Here is a 23,031-nt window from a genome sequence, read left to right as displayed (position 1 = left end):
GGGCCGCACAGCCATGTTAGTAAAACAGTTTTCATTGACTAGACTCAACTTCGGCCAAGGAGTGTGGAAGGGGGATTCCTATAGGCAGTCGGCTCTGATACCAACTTGTGATGCCCCCGATTTGACCGTACACTAATCATACACGCAAATGTGTACAATCAAGATCAGGGACTCACGGGAAGATATCACAACACAACTCTAGACACAAATTAAAATAATACAAGCTTTATATTACAAGCTAGGGGCCTCGAGGGCTCGAATACATCAGCCTGAATACAAACGAGTTAGCGGAAGCAACAATATCTGAGTACAGACATAAGTTAAATAAGTTGCCATAAGATGGCTAGCACAAAAGTAGCAACAATCGAAAAGGCAAGGCCTCCTACCTAGGACCTCCTAACTACTCCTCGAAGCCGAACTCCACGTAGAATCATCCTCGGGATCCTCTGGCTCCTGGACTCCATCATATGATTGTAATAACCGGGAAAGGGGAAAAAGAAGTACCAAGGCAACCGTGAGTACTCATCCAAAGTACTTGCAAGCAAGGATCTACACTACATATGCATTGGTATCAATGAAATGGGTAGTATCTGTGGACTGAACTACAGAATGCCAGAATAAGAGGGGGATAGCTAGGTCTCTCGAAGACTACGCTTCTGGCGGCCTCCATCTTAAATCATAGAGAAGAGAGTAGATGGGGTAAGTTCACCAAGTATCATTGTATAGCATAATCCTACCCGGCGATCCTCTCCTCGTCGCCCTGTTAGAGAGCGATCACCGGGTTGTATCTGGCACTTGAAAGGGTGTGTTTTATTAAGTATCCGGTTCTAGTTGTCATAAGGTCAAGGTACAACTCCGGGTCGTCTTTTTACCGAGGGACACGGACACACGGCTAGTCGAATAGATAAACTTCCCTGCAGGGCTGTGATACGTCTCCGTCGTATCTACTTTTCCAAACACTTTTGCCCTTGTTTTGGACTCTAACTTGGATGATTTGAATGGAACTAACCCAGACTGACCCTGTTTTTAACAGAATTGCCATGGTGTTATTTATGTGCAGAAACAAAAGTTCACGGAATGACCTAAAACTCCATGGAGATAATTTTTGGAAATAATAAAAAATACTGGCAAAGAATCAAGGCCAGGGGGCCCACACCCTAGCCACGAGGGTGGGGGCGCGCCTGCCCCCCTGGGCGCGCCCCCTGCCTCGTGGGCCCCCTAAAGCTCCACCGACCTCAAGTCCAACTCCATATATTCATGTTCGGGGAGAAAAAAATAAGGGAGAAGGATTCATCATGTTTTACGATACGGAGCAGCCGCCAAGACCTAAACTCTCTTAGGAGGGCTGATCTGGAGTCCGTTCGGGGCTCCGGAGAGGGGAATCCGTCGCCGTCGTCACCATCAACCATCCTCCATCACCAATTTCATGATGCTCACCGCCGTGCGTGAGTAATTCCATCGTAGGCTTGTTGGATGGTGATGGGTTGGATGAGATTTATCATGTAATCGAGTTAGTTTTGTTAGGGTTTGATCCCTAGTATCCACTATGTTCTGAGATTGATGTTGCTATGACTTTGCTATGCTTAATGCTTGTCACTAGGGCCCGAGTGCCATGATTTCAAATCTGAACCTATTATGTTTTCATGAATATATGTGAGTTCTTGATCTTATCTTGCAAGTCTATAGTCACCTACTATGTGTTATGATCCGGCAACCCCGAAGTGACAATAATCGGGACCGCTCCCGGTGATGACCATAGTTTGAGGAGTTCATGTATTCACTATGTGTTAATGCTTTGGTCCGGTACTCTATTAAAAGGAGGCCTTAATATCCCTTAGTTTCCACCAGGACCCCACTGCCACGGGAAGGTAGGACAAAAGATGCCATGCAAGTTCTTTTCCATAAGCACGTATGACTATATTCGGAATACATGCCTACATTACATTGATGAATTGGAGCTAGTTCTGTGTCACCCTAGGTTATGACTGTTACATGATGAACCGCATCCAGCATAATTCTCTATCACCGATCCATTGCCTACGAGCTTTCCATATATTGTTCTTCGCTTATTTACTTTTTCGTTGCTATTGTTATCATCACTATAAAACACCAAAAATATTACTTTTGCTATCGTTACGTTTTACCACCGTTACCACTACTATCATACTACTTTGCTACCAAATACCTTGCTGCAGATATTAAGTTTCCAGGTGTGGTTGAATTGACAACTCAGCTGCTAATGCTTGAGAATATTCTTTGGCTCCCCTTGTGTCGAATCAATAAATTTGGGTTGAATACTCTACCCTCGAGAACTGTTGCGATCCCCTATACTTGTGGGTTATCAAGACTATTTTTTGGCACCGTTGCTGGGGAGCATAGCTCTATTCTTTGAGTCACTTGGGATTTATATCTGCTGGTCACTATGAACAACTTGAAAGACGCGAAAACAAAAATTTATCCCTCAACTACGAGGGGAGGTAAGGAACTGCCATCTAGCTCTGCACTTGATTCACCTTGTTCATCAATGAAAACAACCACAAATTTATCCAAGAACTCCATAAACACCTTGTTCATCATATTCATGAAGTATGCAGGAGCGTTAGTCAATCCAAATGACATAAAAGTATATTCATACAACCCATACCTCGTAGTAAAAGCAGTCTTTGGAATATCTTACTCACGAATCTTTAATTGATGATAACCAGAACAAAGATCAATCTTAGAAAACACAGTAGCTCCCTCCAACCGGTCAAACAGATCATTTATCATAGGAAAAGGATACTTATTATTAATGTTTACCTCATTCAAAGAGCGATAATCAACACACATCCTCAAGGTTCCATCCTTCTTCTCCACAAGCAAAACTGGAGCTCCCCAAGGTGATGAACTTGGGTGAATAAATCCTTGTTCCTGCAATTCTCTTATCTGCTTCTTCAATTCTTCCAACTCTTGAGGAGGCATTCTATACGGTCTCTTTGCAATAGGTCCAGTGCCCGGTATTAAATCAATAAGAAACTCAATATATCTATCTGGTGGCATACCTGGAAACTCCTCTGGAAACACATCTGGATAATCCCTCACAACTGGCACCTCTTCCAGGCTACCCCCCTTAAGAGAGTTCACCTGCACCTGATTATGCTTATACTTACATACATATTTGATCTTCTTCCCTCTTGGTGCACTGAGAGTAATAGATCGACTGGCACAATCAATATGACATTTATATAACTGCAACCAATCCATACCCAAAATAATATCCAGACCTTGTGACTTCAATATAATCAAATCCGTAGGAAACTCATGCTTCCCAATAGACAAAGTCAACTGATGACAACCAACACCTGCTATCATCTCAGCTCCCGGGGAACTCACTCTAATAGGCATACTAAGTGTTTTGGTTGGCAATCCATGTTTATCAACAAATACCCTTGAAATAAATGAATGCGATGCACCAGTATCAAAAAGAACAAGTGCAGGTACTGAATTAATCAAGAACTTACCAATGACTGCATCAGGTTCATTGTAAACCTCCTCCACATTAACATGATTTACATGCCCCTTTTGGAAGGTGTTTGGCTTGCTGGATCCTGAATTCCCATTACCGTTCTTGCTTTCTGGACAAGCATTGGAGTAGTGGCGCATCTGCCTACACTTATAGCACTGGACCTAGCTAATATCCCTCTGCACAGGCATACTCTAGTGGCTCTGGTTATTATTCCCTCCATTACCATTACCTCTACCATTACCATTGTTACTCTTGTGCCCATTATGATGATGGTGGCCATTATGGTTGTGGCCATTCCCTCCATGATGATTATGATCATTACCTCCATGATGATTATGTACATTACCTCCATGATGATTATGATGCCCATTACCTCCATTACCATGATATGAAGTGCGTGGCTTCTGATGTGGTCCTGAATTATACCTGTTATTATTGTTGTACTTCCTCTTGTGAGTCTCTATGGCCTGTTGCTTTCCCTCCAGCACAATAGCATTATCAATCAAATCCTGACAATTCCTAAAAGTGGCCAGTCAACTCAAGGCTCAAGTCATCATTTAGGCCCTCCAAGAATTTCTCCTGCCTAGCTGCATCAGTGTTAGCATCATTAGGAGGATAACGTGCAAGATTATTAAATTCCTCCACATAACACTACTAGGAAAATGCTTACTAGTAGCGTTGGTTTTTTTGCTACTAGTAGCACTGGTAGACGCGCTACTGCTACGGCGCTACAGCTATTTTTTAGCAATAGCGCTTGTTTGTCCTAGCGCTACTGGTAACTGAAGATAGCAGTAGCGCTTTTTTGTAACCCACGCTACTACTATCCTAAGTACTAGTAGCGTGCATTTTCTCCCACGCTACTACTAGCTGATTAGGACTAGTAGCGTGCACCATTTCCCCCACGCTACTACTAGCTAATTAGGGATTAAAAGAATTAGATGCCATATTCATGGATGGAAATCAGAGACACATCCAGTGCAAGATAAACTAAGGTCATAGAACCATCCCAACTGGAAGAGATCACAAGAGTCCATTTAACATCATACGCACACAACCATCATCAAAACGTGGGTACCTTCCCTAGTGTTCACCACCAACCTAAACAAACTTGTTCTCTAGATGTATCTACCAAGGCTCGGAGTTTAGATGCCGGTGGACCCAAATCCTCGCCCCCCCCCTCCTCGGACGGTGGCGTCGAGGTCCTCCACCTCGGCAACCTTCGGTGTCACGATCACCTGGACGATCATCTATGCGACGTGGCCGCCGGGCTTCACCGGGTTGAAGAGCACAGCGCCCACCGGGCCACGCTAGTCCGCGTCAATCAACCATGCGTCCACGTCGGGAAAGTGAAAACTTGTTAGTATGCAAATATCATCAGTTCAACCAAATAGTATATTACAATTCACAAGACCAATTAAGTTAAGATTCCTTCTCATCTAGCAATTGAAAAGAGCTCATGCCAAAAATATATGCTTAATTCCTCACTGGCTATACAAACTAAATGGTACAGGAACGCACATGGTTACCATGGATACCAGTCTAGATTAGTACTGTCTATAAAGTTGCAATTCCTAATGTTGATCGTCTCTTAGTTTTGTGAGGAAAATATGTTCCTTTTTAGAAAGCGTACAACTACCAATATCTTGTAGCGATCTTAGCTAAGCGATACGGTTAACAGATAAACACATGCCATCTTTTTTGAGAATATAAACACACATAATAAATATGTGTGCAGATGGAGCATGGATCATCGAAGGCACTGACAATTAAAAATAGTAGTATTGCAAGGAATTATTCCAACTAAGCCTAAATTAAGAGCCCTTCATTGGAAAAAACAAAGCCTAAATTCAGCAAGCAACAGCTCCATGGACAACTGGAGAAATCATGATAGGGGAGATGGAAGGGTTTGTAGTTACTAGAGTCTTGCCGTCGACCAGACTCCGGTGACCGTGCGAGGCAGAGCAGCGAGACTCCTAGCAAGAATAAAGGAGTGGATTGAAGTATCTTTGTGTGTGTGTGTGTGTGTTTACACAGCAGAGTGTGTACCTAATGCTCCACTTGACTTGACTTGTCTTCCTGACCACACGTGAGTTGTGGCTAGAAATCCTTTGGAGTTTGGAGTGGCAATCATGTGGAGGTTATTTTTTTGAGAGAGAAATCATGTGGAGGTGTGTAGCCTATATCTTCGTTGTGCAGAAAATTAGTGGAAGGCATGGGCCAAAAAAAGAATGGAAAAAATTCTCAAGATTGTAGCCGTCAAAGTTATACTAGCAAAAAGGCCCGTGCGTTGCAACGGGAGAAAAAAATACTACATACCCCAAGCCTAACAAGCATGACTTAATGGTTAAAGGATAACCCTCTCCCCACATAATTCTATGTTCTCTATTCAAACATGGCATCCCATTGGTGTTGCTTATCCTCCTTTCTGCCCTCTACGATAGTGGCCGTAGTGTCTATTTGATGACAATGCATTGTCAATCCCAAGGTCATCATCTCGGATTTTTTTTGCATATTCATTTCAGTAATCCATTTGTGTTAACCAAATGGATTGGTTAGGATTTGGATCCGAAGAATCCCAAAAGGAATTGTGAATGTTTTAGTTGAACCAATACTTTATTAGAATTTCTATTATTTACTTTGTAGGAATTGCAAATCAACTCACTCCATCCATTTTTTTCTCTAGATAGTTACCACAAAATATTAGATTTACCCTACTAAAAGAAGTTTTAGTCTAACCGGTGGACAAAGAAACAAAAATATATACCTGACTTGAGCATGTACTTGTATCTGTAGGAGGCACCCTAAAAGAAGAAAACAAAGCGCTCGCATATGTCTCTTTCTCGTAAGCCAGATTCTTCCACTGATGCATCACAGGTTCACAGCCCTGCAGTGCAAACATACACAAAGATTTAGGTAAGCAAACCATGGTGTGAGAAGCCAAACTAAAAATTTAGCCAATGCATAAAGCGGTATGCAGTACAAACAGCAGCAATCTTGGTAGTGAGCACCTGCACAAAGCTTCTCCATCGTATAAAAACAATCTGAAAGACATGTAGACGACAATGGAACTTGCAGTTGCAGTCTTAAGATGGATAAGCACCCATCAAATAAAGGAGATAAGATAATACGCTGTACCATTGGACTGGAATAGCATCCTCAACTTGAGGAACAAAACAATTCAAACCGGCAAGAATGCAATGAAACACCTTTGAGAAGGCAAGGCCACAACCATGATGGATTAGGACAGGGAGCGCTTCTCCCCATTGTTACTGCTCTCCCTTGTTCCTCCTGCTCAGTTCCTCAAAAAACAAATAGTCCTAAGCTTTGCCTCGTATGCAATTCTTGCTCGTTGTTCATGTCCGCGAGTTGTCCTAGCCAAGCCATACCAACTCCTATGCAACTTCCGTCGTCTTCTTCTTTCCTATACGCAGCCACCGTCGACCATCGAACCGACATTGTCCCACTCCGATTTTGTCCAGTGGGAGGTCCGATGTCGAGGTGGAGCCACCTTGGCTGCCAATTCCTCCGCGTATCACTTTGCTTAGTTACAAGTGGAATCACACTCACACTAATAAAAAATTGTCAGCGGTCCAGTGAATTAACAGTTGAGTAATAGAACATGTATACACCTACATGTACATAGTCATAGACATCAGCCAAGGATGATGGATAGACAAAAATTATCACTAACTTGCTTAGTAAGTAGCACCAGATTGGATCACTGGAGAACGATATTACTATGGACTGTATGAATACTCCATGTATTTTTACCTAGGCAACTAACAACCTCACCCTGAGTAAATATCCTACCTGGAGAAGAAAATTGCTTGAAAATACAGACCATGTGAGGGGTTGCTGGTTGGTCAGCTTATTCAATATGTACTACTCAAAATTGCATCTAATTGCTACCATTCTTGTTCGAAATCAATTCCAGCAGCCATAATCGATACGATTTGGGAATCGAAGTCGCCGCAACCAATTGGCGCAGAAACGAGAGGGGGCCGGATCGGGGGAGGGAGGGAAGGGGCGGGGGACCTTGATGTGGCGCTGGCCGTCCTTGTGATGCACGAGGTGGAGCTCCTTGTCATCGACGGCGTCAGTGTCGTAGGCCCCCACGCCGAGCGCGAGAACACCACGTCCCTGCAAGGAGCACGGAGATGGTGTGAGCGCGCGCGATGGGATCAACTGGCAGAGCCGTTCCGTGGATTTGAGGTCCGCACGCACCAGCAGAGAAGAGTGAGGCGGGGGCTCTGGGGAAGCGGAAGGGGGAGAGGGGCCGCGCGAGTAGGCGAGCTCGGCGTAGGGGTCGACGGACGCGGCAGGTCGCTCGTTCGTCGCCATGGCCCCTCCGCTGTTGTTCAGCAGGGCCGACGACGAGTGGGTTGAGAGAAGAGAGGAGGTGGAAGGGAGGTGGGGGTGGAGGGGATCTGGATAGGGTGTTGGGTGAATTTTTTTGTAGCGTGGGTGATAGTAGCGAGTTTTGCAATCCAGGCGCTACAGCTATGTCTTTAGCCATAGCACTGGGTTGATCACCCACGCTGCTACTATGTCTTGACTTCAGGGTGTGGTGTGGCACACTTACTAGTAGCGCTGCCAAAAAATCACGCTACTGCTAAGTAATACCAGCAGCTCGTTTTGTACCAAGCGCTACTGGTATTTACCAGTAGCGTGGGGTCCCAAACAAACGCTATTGGTAAAGTTCTACGTATAAGCATTTTCCTAGTAGTGTAAGCATTAACAGTGCGACCCCCCTGGCGCAAACTGCGAAACTCCTTCTTTTTCAGACTCATAGCACCAGCAGACACATGTGTAGCACGAAAAGCTGCCTAAAACTATACCCAAGTGATACTAGCAATGGGATAAGTGACCAAGTAGTTGTCCCACCAAGCTGCGGCAGGACCCTCCAGCAAATCTGAGGCAAACCTCACCCTCTCTGCATCTGTGCATCCAACCGTCTCCAGGTTCTTATTGACTGCACGGAGCCAATCATCGGCCACAATAGGTTCAGGGGAACTGGAGAACCTCTGAGGATTCAACCTCAAGAACCTGGTAAGCATATCCACATGTGGCTGTGGCGGCGGATTGTTGTTGTTATTGTTGTTGTTCTGGCTCTGAGCAAGCAACTGGATCAATTGATCATGTCCCTCAATAACCTGCTGGATGTATGGGGGTACTTCATTGCCATTGTTATCTCCTCCTGCAGCAGTGCGTCTAGTATCACGCCTCGGCGGCATCTGATGGGCAAGCATAGATGAGTTATAGATATACTAGGGCCAAAGATATGTATATATAAATATATTACCCATATGCATAATATGATCAAGCCAACAAAACACAACAACAAATAACACCAACAAACAAACAACAAACAATATTATAATATTATATATATAGTCGAATAATTTCGACACTAAGCAATTTAACAAACAACTACCAATCAAGCAAACAATCTAGTATATTCATACCACGAAAGTGGACATAATCAGATACGCTAACATGATAACGTTGCAATATAAAACAAGCATGAATGGTGGTCTCAGCACTAGTTTCTACTTAACTGTTCAAGATACTTGAGGGGGTTACTAATAGATAGTAAGAGGTACAGCTAGTTGATAAAATAATTTTCACTCCTATGGCTTTTCTAATCCATTTTCTAGGGTCACGTCCTACAGTCAACACACTGCTCTGATACGACCAAACCTCGAAGGATTTGAGTCTCTGTGCTTACCGTGATAGTCCATGGATCAAACTCGCTAGCACACACAGTATAGATGAATACCAGAATAGCAAGTGCATCATTTATTACATCGTATGATCCAAAATATATAAAATAAAACAATCTGCATAGCACTTGGCTAGCTTTATTCAATCAAACAGCGGAAAGTAGCGGAAAATAACGATGAGTCCCATCATAGCCCACTGGCGATGCTGAGTGCAGACTCGCGACCCTAACGGTACCTTACTCTTTGTATGAATATCCTGCAACATGAGACGTTGCAGCCATATAGGTCAATACTTGGAATGTATTGGCAAGTTACACAGGAGTAATAATAAAGCAGACCTACATGTATATGCATAGTACAACAAAGGAAGGCTTGAGGGTTTATTTTTGCAGAAAGCTAATTTTATCCTAATAACTACCTAATAGTCAAATTTTAATTTAGTTCTTTTATTACTACAATTAAATACACAAGGTTGAGTTGGCAAGATCAACTCCAACCTACCCTTTATTAAGTTGCCCACAAATATTAATAAATGTCACATCTGTCAAGATCATCCAACAACTGTAATGGCATAGTCGCTCAAAGTTACCCATAACTGGGGGCATGGCTAATCATGATTAGTTTTTAATACTATGCAGACTTTAGTATGCTTTACCCACTGGACCCAACCCGAAGATTGAGACGAAGTCTTTCAGAAGCAGTCCCCTAGTCCCAACAGGACGCCCATCCCAACTATTATATCTACATCTACTGGCACATCCGAGTAAGGGTTCCACAACTGATCAACTAAGCAAGAGCCCATTTAGCCAGTGGTCGCACATGGAAGCTACTAGTCACTAAGTCCGTCTGATCTTTTTGAGCCTGGGCGGCCGTCCACTTACATTCAGAGGGTATAAACCATGATGTTCTTGAAACCACCCTAGCAATACCAATTCCGCCCAGAGGTGAATTGGGTCCTGAGTTACTACTCAAATTATTATTATTATATATTATATAATCCTCACATAAGCTCAATGAATACACGAACCACCCCCGTCTACAAAGCATAGCAAAACTACAACTACCACGATCTGCAATGACGGGAGACAGCTCAACAATATAGCAAGATAATATAATAATCATATACATGCATATATTCATAGTTTGATATAACTACATGCATAGAAAACAATAGGTAAAGGATGATCAACATGTAACTTGCCTTGATTCTGGTTCAAAAGGTCACACTCCTGACAATAGTTCGCGTCACACTCCGGACAATCTACACGTTTCACACAATTCAACAAATCAATCACCGGAACACGAATAAAACCAAAACAAAACCAACAGCAAGAAAACCATTTTTAAAACTCAACAACAGAAGCTTAACAGCACCTAAATTGCACTACGATCACAATGCAAAAAGAATCACTCAAATTTGATAAGCGGTTTGAAAGATACTGTCTCCGGAAGGTTTAACTCGAATTCAAACAAATTCAAATTTGAACAGTGCAAACATGTGCAAAGTTGGTACTATGATAAAGTGCTGATTTTTGTGAGTGCACAGGAAAAAGAATTACCTAAATTGGACTTATAGAATAAAAGATGTAGCAAAAAGAATTTTGGATGAAAATCTGTGAAAAACAAAAAAGAAACAGAAAACTCCTGAACACTGTAGCAACTCCTGTGCGTGTCCTGTAGCTAACTGCCACATGGCAGCACGGGATTTGTGGAAAAACTCCTACGCATGCGTGCTCACTAGAAACAAAGGAACGGCAGCGGCGGTCTCGGGCGTCGGCGGTGGAGCTTCTCCGGCAGGTCTCCGGTGAAGTTGAGGGGTTGGATGGGTGCGGCGTTGAGTGGCGGAGGCGCTGGTGGTATTCGACAACGGCGAGGACCTCCTCTGGGGCTGCGGTGGCGGGGTGAACCGGAAGAGCTCCGGCGGCGGCAGACATCGGTGGCGACGGCGTCCTAGTGCTCTACAGTGTTTCCCAGGGTGTCAAAAGAGTTTGGCGTCGAGTGGGGAATTGAAGGGTGCAAGCAGCTGAGCTCTGTGAATTCTTACAGCGACAGCAACGACCGATGAACGGCGGCGGTCTCGGAGCTCCAAGACGAGATGTGTTTCGCCCTAACCAGAGTGTGCGGCGACGGAGAAGATCGAGGAGGGGATGCGGGGTCTCCCCTAGGGGTTTTGCTCGCGCACGGAAACTCGGGCGCGTTCGAGGTGGACCAGGGTGCGGCGTTGAGTCTGGCTCGGCTTCAGCGTGCGCGCGGCATGCGGTCGAGCGGTGTCCGGCTCGAGGAAGCAGAGGAACAGGGCGCGGCGGAGCGATGCGGGTCGGGTGTGGGCGTACCACTTTGGCAGCGACTGCGAGCCAGCGGGCTGCGGTGTTGGCACTAGGTTAGGTGGCCCGCGGTGCTGGGTCGCGTGGCTAGCTGGGCCGCGCAGTGCTCTACGCTGCGCGCTGAGCTTTTCCTTTTTTTTCTTTACAAAACAACAGAAGTAAAAAGAACTAAAAATAAAACAACAGGATAAAAACTAAATAAAAATATGTAGACACACAGTAAAATCTATACTGCTAATATAACTACAAGAACACTAGTTCCTCACCTAATGAAATTTTAGAAATTCATTTTGATGCAAAAGGCAACACAAACAGTAAAATAACACATAAATAAAATATTTTGGAGATTGCAAAAATTACCAGAACAAAGTAGATGCACTTGAAATAATATTCTAGGCATTATGAACATTTTTTAAACAGGGGAGAAGTCATGTTATCTCCGCTCCAATAAATTGCCTTTAGTTGCATAATGATTCGAATATTTGCAGAAAGACAAATAATGCATGGAAAATATGAGATTCATATGAATGATCTAATAACATCCTAATTTAGGAAAATTGGGATGTTACATTTATAATGGACTAACCGATGCTTCCAGAGATTACCTGGATAATTGTGCTAGTTCTGTTTTCAAGGAAAGAACACCGGATGATGCTGAAATTCTATTGAATAATATGTTGACAAATGAAAATAATTGGACACTTCCTGAGCCAGCTCCTGAGCCAACTCCTGAGCCTATTCCTAAACCAACCCCGAAGAAAATAGGTGTTCTATTTCTCAGTCCCGAAGATATGAAAGAGGCAAAGAAATTGATGAGAGAAAAGGGTATTAAAGCTGAAGATGTTAAGAATTGACCTCCTATTGAAGAAATACATGATCTTAATTTACTGCCTGTTGAAGAAATATATGGTTTTAATCCATCACCTATTGAAGAAACACATAGTCTTGATAACCCGACACAGGTAGTAAAGGTAAATTCTCTCTATAGATATGATAAAGCTGAAATCCCTCCTAGTAAGCTTGATAGCCAATGTTTGGATGAGTTTGATAACTTTATGGTTAATAAAGAAGACTTCAATGCTTACTTTGGTAGACAATTGAAACAAAATGCTTATATGATTGAACACTTGGGTGATTATATGTCTAGAGTTAAAGGTTAACTTAAACTCATTAGTAAACATGCTTCTATGGTTACCACTCAAGTAGAACAAGTACTTAAAGCTCGGAATGATTTGCTCAGTGAATTAAATAGTAAGAAAAATGATAATGTTGTTAGAGTTATGACTAGAGGCGGTAAAATGACCCGGGAACCTTTGTATCCTGAGGGCCATCCTAAGAGAACTGAGCAAGATTCTCAGAGAAATAATATAGATGCACCTAGTCCTTCTAAAAGGAAGAAAAAGAAAAATGATAGGACTTTGCATGCTTCTAGTGAACCTGTTGTTAACACACCTGAGAATCCCAATGATATTTCTATTTATGATGCTGAAACCCAATATGGTAATGAACATGAACCTAGTGATAATCTTAATGATGATGTTCATGTTGATGCTCAACCTAGCAATGATAATGAGGTAGAAACTGAACCTGCTATTGATCATGATAACCCACAATCAAAGAATCAACGTTATGATAAGAGAGACTTTGTTGCTAGGAAGCATGGTAAGGAAAGAGAACCATGGGTTCAGAAACCCATGCCTTTTCCTCCCAAACCATCCAAGAAAAAGGATGATGAGGATTTTAAGCGCTTTGCTGAAATGATTAGACCTATCTTTTTGCATATGTGTTTGACTGATATGCTTAAACTGAATCCTTATGCTAAGTACATGAAAGATGTTGTTACTAATAAAAGAAAGATATCGGAAGCTGAAATTTCCATCATGCTTGCTAATTATACTTTTAAGGGTGGAATACCAAAGAAACTAGGAGATCCCGGAGTACCAACTATACCATGCTCCATTAAAAGAAACTATGTTAAAAATGCTTTATGTGATCTTGGAGCCAGTGTTAGTGTTATGCCTCTCTCTTTATATCGTAGACTTGATTTGAATAAGTTGACACCTACTGAAATATCTTTGCAAATGGCTGATAAATCAACTGCTATACATGTCGGTATTTGTGAGGATGTGCCTGTTGTAGTTGGAAACGTTACTATTTTAACGGACTTTGTTTTTCTTGATATTCCCGAGGACGATAGTATGTCTATTATTCTTGGAAGACCCTTTTTGAATACTGCAGGGGCTGTTATTGATTGCAACAAGGGCAATGTCACTTTTCATGTTAATGGTAATGAGCATACAGTACACTTTCCGAGGAAACAACCTCAAGTTCATAGTATAAACTCTATTCGAAAAATTCCATCGATTATTTTTGGAGGTTTTGAATTTCCTCTTCCTACTGTCGAGAATAAATATGATATTATTATTGTTGGGGATGTGCATATCCCCGTTGAGGTAACCTAGTATTATTCGAAAATTCTCCGGTTCCATGTTACTCGGAATGAGTTTGTTAACAAGGCTTGATCAACCTTGTTAGTGGATTCCTTTTGATGAGCATGAGATGGATGAATTTAGAAAACACAACTCTCTATACCCTCTTTTTACTTTCTGATATTTATATTAAATAAAGAAAAAACAGTAATTTATGTCTGTTTTCTGAATTATCTGTGCAATATAAAAATACCCCGAAAATAAAAGTTCTCCAAATGCCCTGCCAATTTAATATGATTTTTCTGGAATATTTGAGAATATGTGGCACTAAGTGAAGGAAATATGCCCTAGAGGCAATAATAAAGTTATTATTTATTTCCTTATATCATGATAAATGTTTATTATTCATGCTAGAATTGTATTAACTGGAAACATAATACATGTGTGAATACATAGACAAACAGAGTGTCACTAGTATGCCTCTACTTGACTAGCTCGCTGATCAAAGATGGTTATGTTTCCTAACCATAGACATGAGTTGTCATTTGATTAATGGGATCACATCATTAGGAGAATGATGTGATTGACTTGACCCATTCCGTTATCTTAGCACTTGATCGTTTAGTTTATTGCTATTGCTTTCTTCATGACCGATACATGTTCCTATGACTATGAGATTATGCAACTCCCGTTTACCAGAGGAACACTTTGTGTGCTACCAAACGTCACAACGTAACTGGGTGATTATAAAGGTGCTCTACAGATGTCTCCAAAGGTACTTGTTGGGTTGGCGTATTTCGAGATTAGGATTTGTCACTCCGATTGTCGGAGAGGTATCTGGGCCCTCTCGGTAATGCACATCACTTAAAGCCTTGCAAGCATTGAAACTAATGAGTTAGTGGCGGGATGATGTATTACGAAACGAGTAAAGAGACTTGTTGGTAACGAGATTGAACTAGGTATTGAGATACCGACGATCGAATCTCGGGCAAGTAACATACCGATGACAAAGGGAACAACGTATGTTGTTATGCGGCTTGACCGATAAAGATCTTCGTAGAATATGTGGGAGCCAATATGAGCATTCAGGTTCCGCTATTGGTTATTGGCCGGAGACGTGTCTCGGTCATGTCTACATAGTTCTCGAACCCGTAGGGTCCGCATGCTTAAAGTTTCGGTGACAATTGTATTATGAGTTTATGTGATTTGATGTACCGAAGGTAGTTCAGAGTCCCGGATGAGATCGGGGACATGACGAGGAGTCTCGAAATGGTCGAGACGTAAAGATCGATATATTGGACGACTATATTCGGACATCGGAAAGGTTCCGAGTGATTCGGGTATTTTCGGGGGTACCGGAGAGTTACGAGAATACGAGGAAGAAGCAATCGGCCTCATGGGCCAAGTGGTGGAAGAGAGGAGGCAGGGCGCGGCCCCCCTAGCCCAAACCGAATTGGACTAGGGGGCTGGGCCCCCTTTCCTCCTTCTCCTCCCTCTCCTTCCTTCTCCTTCTCCTCCTTCCTTTCCTCCTCCTACTAGGAGTAGGAAAGGGGAGTCCTACTCCTACTAGGAGGAGGACTCCTCCTCCTGGCGCGCCCATAGAGGGCCGGCCGGCCTCCCCCTTGCTCCTTTATATACGGGGGCAGGGGGCACCTCTAGACACACAAGTTGATATGTTGATCTCTCCCAGCCGTGTGTGGTGCCCCCCTCCACCATATTCCACCTCAGTCATATCGTAGCGGTGCTTAGGCGAAGCCCTATGTCGGTAGCAACATCATCACCGTCATCACGCCGTCGTGCTGACGGAACTCTCCCGTGAAGCTCTGCTGGATCGGAGTTCGCAGGACGTCATCGAGCTGAATGTGTGCTGAACTCGGAGGTGCCGTGCGTTCGGTACTTGGATCGGTCGGATCGTGAAGACATACGACTACATCAATCGCGTTGTGCTAACGCTTCCACTTTCGGTCTACGAGGGTACGTGGACAACACTCTCCCCTCTTGTTGCTGTGCATCACCATGATCTTGTGTGTGCGTAGGAATTTTTTTGAAATTACTACGTTCCCCTACAGTGGCATCGGAGCCTGGTTTTATGCGTTGATGTCATATGCACGAGTAGAACACAAGTGAGTTGTGGGCGATATAAGTCATACTGCTTACCAGCATTCCATACTTTGGTTCGGCGGTATTATTGGATGAAGCGGCCCGGACCGACATTACGTGTACGCTTACGCGAGACTGGTTCTACCGACGTGCTTTGCACACAGGTGGCTGGCGGGTGTCAATTTCTCCAACTTTAGTTGAACCAAGTGTGGCTACGCCCGGTCCTTGCGAAGGTTAAAACAGCACCAACTTGACAAACTATCGTTGTGGTTTTGATGCGTAGGTAAGAACGGTTCTTGCTAAGCCCGTAGCAGCCACGTAAAATTTGCAACAACAAAGTAGAGGACTTCTAACTTGTTTTTGCAGGGCATATTGTGATGTGATATGGTCAAGACGTGATGAGATATAAGTTGTTGTATAAGATGATCATGTTTTTTTTAAATTATCAGCAACTGGCAGAAGCCTTATGGTTGTCTCTTTATTGCATAAGATGCAAGCGCCAAATAATTGCTTTAGTTTATTGCTATGTGATAGCAATAGTTGCAAGAGCAATAGTTGGTGAGACGACCATGTGACGACACATTGATATAGATCAAGATGATGGAGATCATGGTGTCATGCCGGTGATGATGGAAATCATGAAGATGCTTTGGAGATGGAGATCAAAGGCACAAGATGATGATGTCCATATCATGTCACATATTTTGATTGCATGTGATGTTTATCTTTTATACATCTTATTTTTCTTAGTTCGACGGTAGCTTTATAAGATGATCTCTCACTAATTATCAAGGTACAAGTGTTCTCCCTGAGTATGCACCGTTGTGAAAGTTCTTCGTGCTGAGACACCACGTGATGATCGGGTGTGATAGGCTCTACGTTCAAATACAACAGGTGCAAAACAGTTGCACAGGCGGAATACTCAGGTTAAACTTGACGAGCCTGTCATATAACAGATATGGCCTCGGAACACTGAGACCGAAAGGTCGAGCGTGAATCATATAGTAGATATGATCAACATAGTCATGTTCACCATTGAAACTACTCCATCTCACGTGATGATCGGACATGGTTTAGTTGATATGGATCACGTGATCACTTAGAGGATTAGAGGGATGTCTATCTAAGTGGGAGTTCTTAAGTAATATGATTAATTGAACTTTAATTTATCATGAACTTAGTCCTGATAGTATTTGCATATCTATGTTGTAGATCAATAGCTCGCGTTATTGCTTCTCTATGTTTTATATGTGTTCCTTGAGAAAACTAAGTTGAAAGATGATAGTAGCAATGATGCGGACTGGGTCCGTGATCTAAGGTTTATCCTCATTGCTGCACAGAAGAATTATGTCCTTGATGCACCGCTAGGTGACTGGCCTATTGCAGGAGCAGATGTAGACGTTATGAACGTTTGGCTAGCTCAATATGATGACTACTTGATAGTTTAGTGCACCATGCTTAACAGCTTAGAATCGGGATTTCAAAGACGTTTTGAATGTCATGGACCATATGAGATGTTCCAGGAGTTGAAATTAATATTTCAAACAAATACCCGAGTTGAGAGATATGAAGTCTCCAACAAGTTCTATAGCTAAAAGATGGAGGAGAATAGCTCAAGCAGTGAGCATGTACTTAGATTGTCTGGGTACTACAATCACTTGAATCAAGTGGGAGTTAATCTTCCAGATAAAATAGTGATTAACAGAATTCTCTAGTCACCATCACCAAGTTAGTAAAACTTCGTGATGGACTATAATATGCAAGAGATAACGGAAACAATTCCAAGCTCTTCGCGATGCAAAAAATCGGCGAAGGTAGAAATCAAGAAAAACATCAAGTGTTGATGGTTGACAAGACCACTAGTTTCAAGAGAAAGGGCAAAGGGAAGAAGGGGAACTTCAAGAAGAATGGCAAACAAGTTGCTGCTCAAGTGAAGAAACCCAAGTCTAGACCTAAGCCTGAGACTAAGTGCTTCTACTGCAAAGGGACTGGTCACTAGAAGCGGAACTACCCCAAGTATTTGGTGGATAAGAAGGATGGCAAAGTGAACAAAGCTATATTTGATATACATGTTATTGATGTGTACTTTACTAGTGTTTATAGCAACCCCTCGGTATTTGATACTGGTTCAGTTGCTAAGAGTAATGGGAGTTGCAAAATAAACAGACACTACTTAAGGGTGAACTGACGATGTGTGTTGGAAGTGGTTCCAAGATTGATATGATCATCATCGCACACTCCCTATACTTTCGGGATTAGTGTTGAACCTAAATAAATGTTATTTGGTGTTTGCTTTGAGCATATATATGATTGGATCATGTTTATTGCAATACGGTTATTCACGTAAGTTAGAGAATAATTGTTGTTTTGTTTACATGAATAAAACCTTCTATGGTCATACACCCAATGAAAATGGTTTGTTGGATCTCGATCATGGTGATACACATTTTCATAATATTGAAGCCAAAATATGCAAAGTTAATAATGATAGTGCAACTTATTTGTGGCTGCCGCTTAGGTCATATTGGTGTAAAGCACATGAAGAAAATCCATGCTGATGGGCTTTTGGAATCACTTGATTATGAATCAGTTGATGCTTACGAACCATGCCTCATGGGCAAGATGACTAAGACTCCATTCTCTGGAACAATGGAGCGAGCAACAGATTTGTTGGAAATCATACATAGTGATGTATGTGGTCCGATGAATATTGAGGCTCGCGGCAGGTATCATTATTTTCTGATCTTCACAGATGATTTGAGCAGATATGAGTATATCTACTTGATGAAACATAAGTCTGAAATATTTGAAAACTTCAAAGAATTTCAGAGTGAAGTGGAGAATCATCGTAACAAAAATAAAAGTTTCTACGATATGATCGCAGAAGTAAAATATTTGAGTTACGAGTTTGGCCTTCAGTTAAAACAATGTGAAATAGTTTCATTACTCACGCCACCTGGAACACCACAGTGTAATGGTGTGTCCGAACGTCGTAATCGTGCTTTATTAGATATGGTGCGATCTATGATGTCTCTTACCGATTACCACTATCGTTTTGGGGTTATGCATTAGAGACAGCTACATTCACGTTAAATAGGGCACCATCTAAATCCATCGAGATGACACCGTATGAACTGTGGTTTGGCGAGAAACCTAAGTTGTCGTTTCTTAAAGTTTGGGACTGCGATGCTTATGTGAAAAAGTTTCAACATGATAAACTCGAACCCAAATCGGAGAAGTAAATCTTCATAGGATACCCAAAAGAAAATGTTGGGTACACCTTCTATCACAGATCCGAAGGCGAGATATTCATTGCTGAGAATGGATCCTTTCTAGAGAGGGAGTTTCTCTCGAAAGAAGTGAGTGGGAGGAAAGTAGAACTTGGTGAGGTAACTGTACCTGCTCCCTTATTGGAAAGTAGTTCATCACAAAAATCTGTTCCTGTGACTACTACACCAATTAGTGAGGAAGCTAATGATGATGATCATGTAACTTCAGATCAAGTTACTACGGAACCTCATAGGTAAACCAGAGTGAGATCCGCACCAGAGTGGTACGGTAATCCTGTTCTGGAGGTCATGTTACTTGACCATGACGAACCTACGAACTATGAGGAAGCGGTGATGAGCCCAGATTCCGCGAAATGGCTTGAGGCCATGAAATCTGAGATGAGATCCATGTATGAGAGCAAAGTATGGACTTTGATTGACTTGCCCATTGATTGGCGAGCCATTGAGATTAAATGGATCTTCAAGAGGAAGACGGACGCTGATAGTAGTGTTACTATCTACAAAGCTAGAATTGTCGCAAAAAGGTTTTCGACAAGTTCAAGGTGTTGACTACAATGAGAGTTTCTCACTCGTATCTATGCTTAAGTCTTTCTGAATCATGTTAGCAATTGCCGCATTTTATGAAATCTGGCAAATGGATAAACAAAACTGCATTCCTCAATGTATTTATTAAAGAAGAGTTGTATATGATGCAACCAGAAGGTTTTGTCAATCCTAAAGGTACTAAAATAATATGCAAGCTCTAGCGATCCATCTATGGACTGGTGCAAGCATCTCGGAGTTGGAATATACGCTTTGATAAGTTGATCAAAGCATATAGTTTTATACAACCTTGCGGTGAAGCCTGTATTTACAAGAAAGTGTGTGGGAGCACTACAACATTTCTGATAAGTATATGTGTATGACATATTGTTGATCGAAGATAATGTAGAATTATTCTGCAAAGCATAAAGGAATGTTTGAAAGGAGTTTTTCAAAGAAAGACCTCGGTGAAGCTGCTTACATATTGAGCATCAAGATCTATAGAGATAGATCAACACGCTTGATAAGTTTTTTCAATAAGTACATACCTTGACAAGATTTTGAAGTAGTTCGAAATGGAACAGTCAAAGAAGGAGTTCTTGCCTGTGTTACAAAGGTGTGAAGTTGAGTAAGACTCAAAACCCGACCACGGCAGAAGATAGAGAGAGAATGAAAGTCATTCCCTATGACTCAGCCATAGGTTCTATAAAGTATGCCATGCTGTGTACCAGACCTATTGTATACCCTGGCCTGAGTTTGGCAAGGGAGTATAATAGTGATGTAGGAGTAGATCACCGGACATTGGTCAAAATTATCCTTAGTGGAATAAGGATATGTTTCTCGATTATGGAGGTGACAAAAGGTTCGTCGTAAAGGGTTACGTCGATGCAAGTTTTGACACTGATCCATATGACTCAAAGTCTCAATATGGATACATATTGAAAGTGGGAGCAATTAGCTAGAGTAGCTCCGTGCAGAGCATTGTTGACATAGAAATTTGCAAAATACATACGGATCTGAATGTGGCAGACCCGTTGACTAAACTTCTCTCACAAGCAAAACATGATCACACCTTAGTACTCTTTGGGTGTTAATCACATAGCGATGTGAACTAGATTATTGACTCTAGTAAACCCTTTGGATGTTGGTCACATGTCGATGTGAACTATGGGTGTTAATCACATGGTGATGTGAACTATTGGTATTAAATCACATGGCGATGTGAACTAGATTATTGACTCTAGTGCAAGTGGGAGACTGAAGGAAATATGCCCTAGAGGCAATAATAAAGTTATTATTTATTTCCTTATATCATGATAAATGTTTATTATTCATGCTAGAATTGTATTAACTAGAAACATAATACATGTGTGAATACATAGACAAACAGAGTGTCACTAGTATGCCTCTACTTGACTAGCTTGTTGATCAAAGATGGTTATGTTTCCTAACCATAGACTTGAGTTGTCATTTGATTAATGGGATCACATCATTAGGAGAATGATGTGATTGACTTGACCCATTCCGTTAGCTTAGCACTTGATCGTTTAGTTCATTGCTATTTCTTTCTTCATGACTTATATATGTTCCTATGACTATGAGATTATGCAACTCCCGTTTACCGGAGGAACACTTTGTGTGCTACCAAACGTCATAGCGTAACTAGGTGATTATAAAGGTGCTCTATAGATGTCTCCAAAGGTACTTGTTGGGTTGGCGTATTTCGAGATTAGGATTTGTCACTCCAATTGTCGGAGAGGTATCTCTGGGCCCTCTCGGTAATGCACAACACTTAAAGCCTTGCAAGCATTGCAACTAATGAGTTAGTTGCGGGATGATGTATTACGGAACGAGTAAAGAGACTTGTCGATAATGAGATTGAACTAGGTATTGAGATACCGACGATCAAATCTCGGGCAAGTAACATACTGATGACAAAGGGAACAACATATGTTGTTATGCGGTTTGACCGTTAAAGATCTTCGTAGAATATGTGGGAGCCAATATGAGCATCCAGGTTCCGCTATTGGTTATTGGCCGGAGACGTGTCTCAGTCATGTCTACATAGTTCTCGAACCCATAGGGTCCGCACGCTTAAAGTTTCGGTGACGATTGTATTATGAGTTTATGTGATTTGATGTACCGAAGGTAGTTCGGAGTCCCGGATGAGATCGGGGACATGACGAGGAGTCTCGAAATGGTCGAGACGTAAATATCGATATATTGGACGACTATATTCGGACATCGGAAAGGTTCCGAGTGATTCGGGTATTTTCGGGGGTACCGGAGAGTTACGGGAATACGAGGAAGAAGCAATGGGCCTCATGGGCCAGGTGGTGGAAGAGAGGAGGCAGGGCGCACGGCCCGCCTAGCCCAAACCGAATTGGACTAGGGGGCCGGCCCCCCTTTCCTCCTTCTCCTCCCTCTCCTTCCTTCTCCTTCTCCTCCTTCCTTTCCTCCTCCTAGTAGGAGTAGGAAAGGGGAGTCCTACTCCTACTAGGAGGAGGACTCCTCCTCCTGGCGCGCCCATAGAGGGCCGGCCGGCCTCCCCCTTGCTCCTTTATATACGGGCGCAGGGGGCCCCTCTAGACATACAAGTTGATCTGTTGATCTCTCCCAGCCGTGTGCGGTGCCCCCCTCCACCATATTCCACCTCAGTCATATCGTAGCGGTGCTTAGGCGAAGCCCTGTGTCGGTAGCAACATCATCACCGTCATCACACCGTCGTGCTGACGAAACTCTCCCGTGAAGTTCTGCTGGATTGGAGTTCGCGGGACGTCATCGAGCTGAACTTGTGCTGAACTCGTAGGTGCCGTGCGTTCGGTACTTCAATCGGTCGGATCGTGAAGACATACGACTACATCAACCGCGTTGTGCTAACGCTTCCGCTTTCGGTCTACGAGGGTATGTGGAAAACACTCTCCCCTCTCGTTGATGTGCATCACCATGATCTTGCGTGTCCGTAGGAATTTTTTTTGAAATTACTACGTTCCCCTACACTGAGAACGCAGCAAGGGGAGCAAGCACCTGGCCACGAGGGTCCACGGCGCGCCCACCCCCTGGGCGTGCCCCCCTGCCTCGTGGGCCCACGGTGGCTCCCCTCCACTTATTCCTGCACCCACACACACTTCTTCTTCC

At 42.8% G+C, this 23,031-nt stretch overlaps 1 protein-coding gene across 1 annotated transcript; it reads right to left on the bottom strand.

Annotated features, from left to right (window-relative positions):
- Nucleotides 1–4,481: 4,481 nt before the first annotated feature.
- On the bottom strand, nucleotides 4,482–7,980 carry LOC125535928. The gene is made up of 4 exons (XM_048698996.1): nucleotides 7,730–7,980; nucleotides 7,541–7,645; nucleotides 6,270–6,389; nucleotides 4,482–4,812 (listed from the first exon to the last, which is right to left on the bottom strand). The coding sequence occupies exons 1-4, from the start codon at nucleotides 7,844–7,846 to the stop codon at nucleotides 4,753–4,755; spliced, it is 402 nt and encodes a 133-aa protein (XP_048554953.1). The 5' UTR covers nucleotides 7,847–7,980; the 3' UTR covers nucleotides 4,482–4,752.
- Nucleotides 7,981–23,031: the final 15,051 nt, after the last annotated feature.

Source organism: Triticum urartu, chromosome 2 (assembly GCF_003073215.2).
Source record: "Triticum urartu cultivar G1812 chromosome 2, Tu2.1, whole genome shotgun sequence".
Lineage (NCBI taxonomy): Eukaryota > Viridiplantae > Streptophyta > Magnoliopsida > Poales > Poaceae > Triticum > Triticum urartu.
The sequence above is the reverse complement of the archived record's forward strand: the minus strand, read 5'-3'. Positions and strand labels throughout refer to the sequence as shown.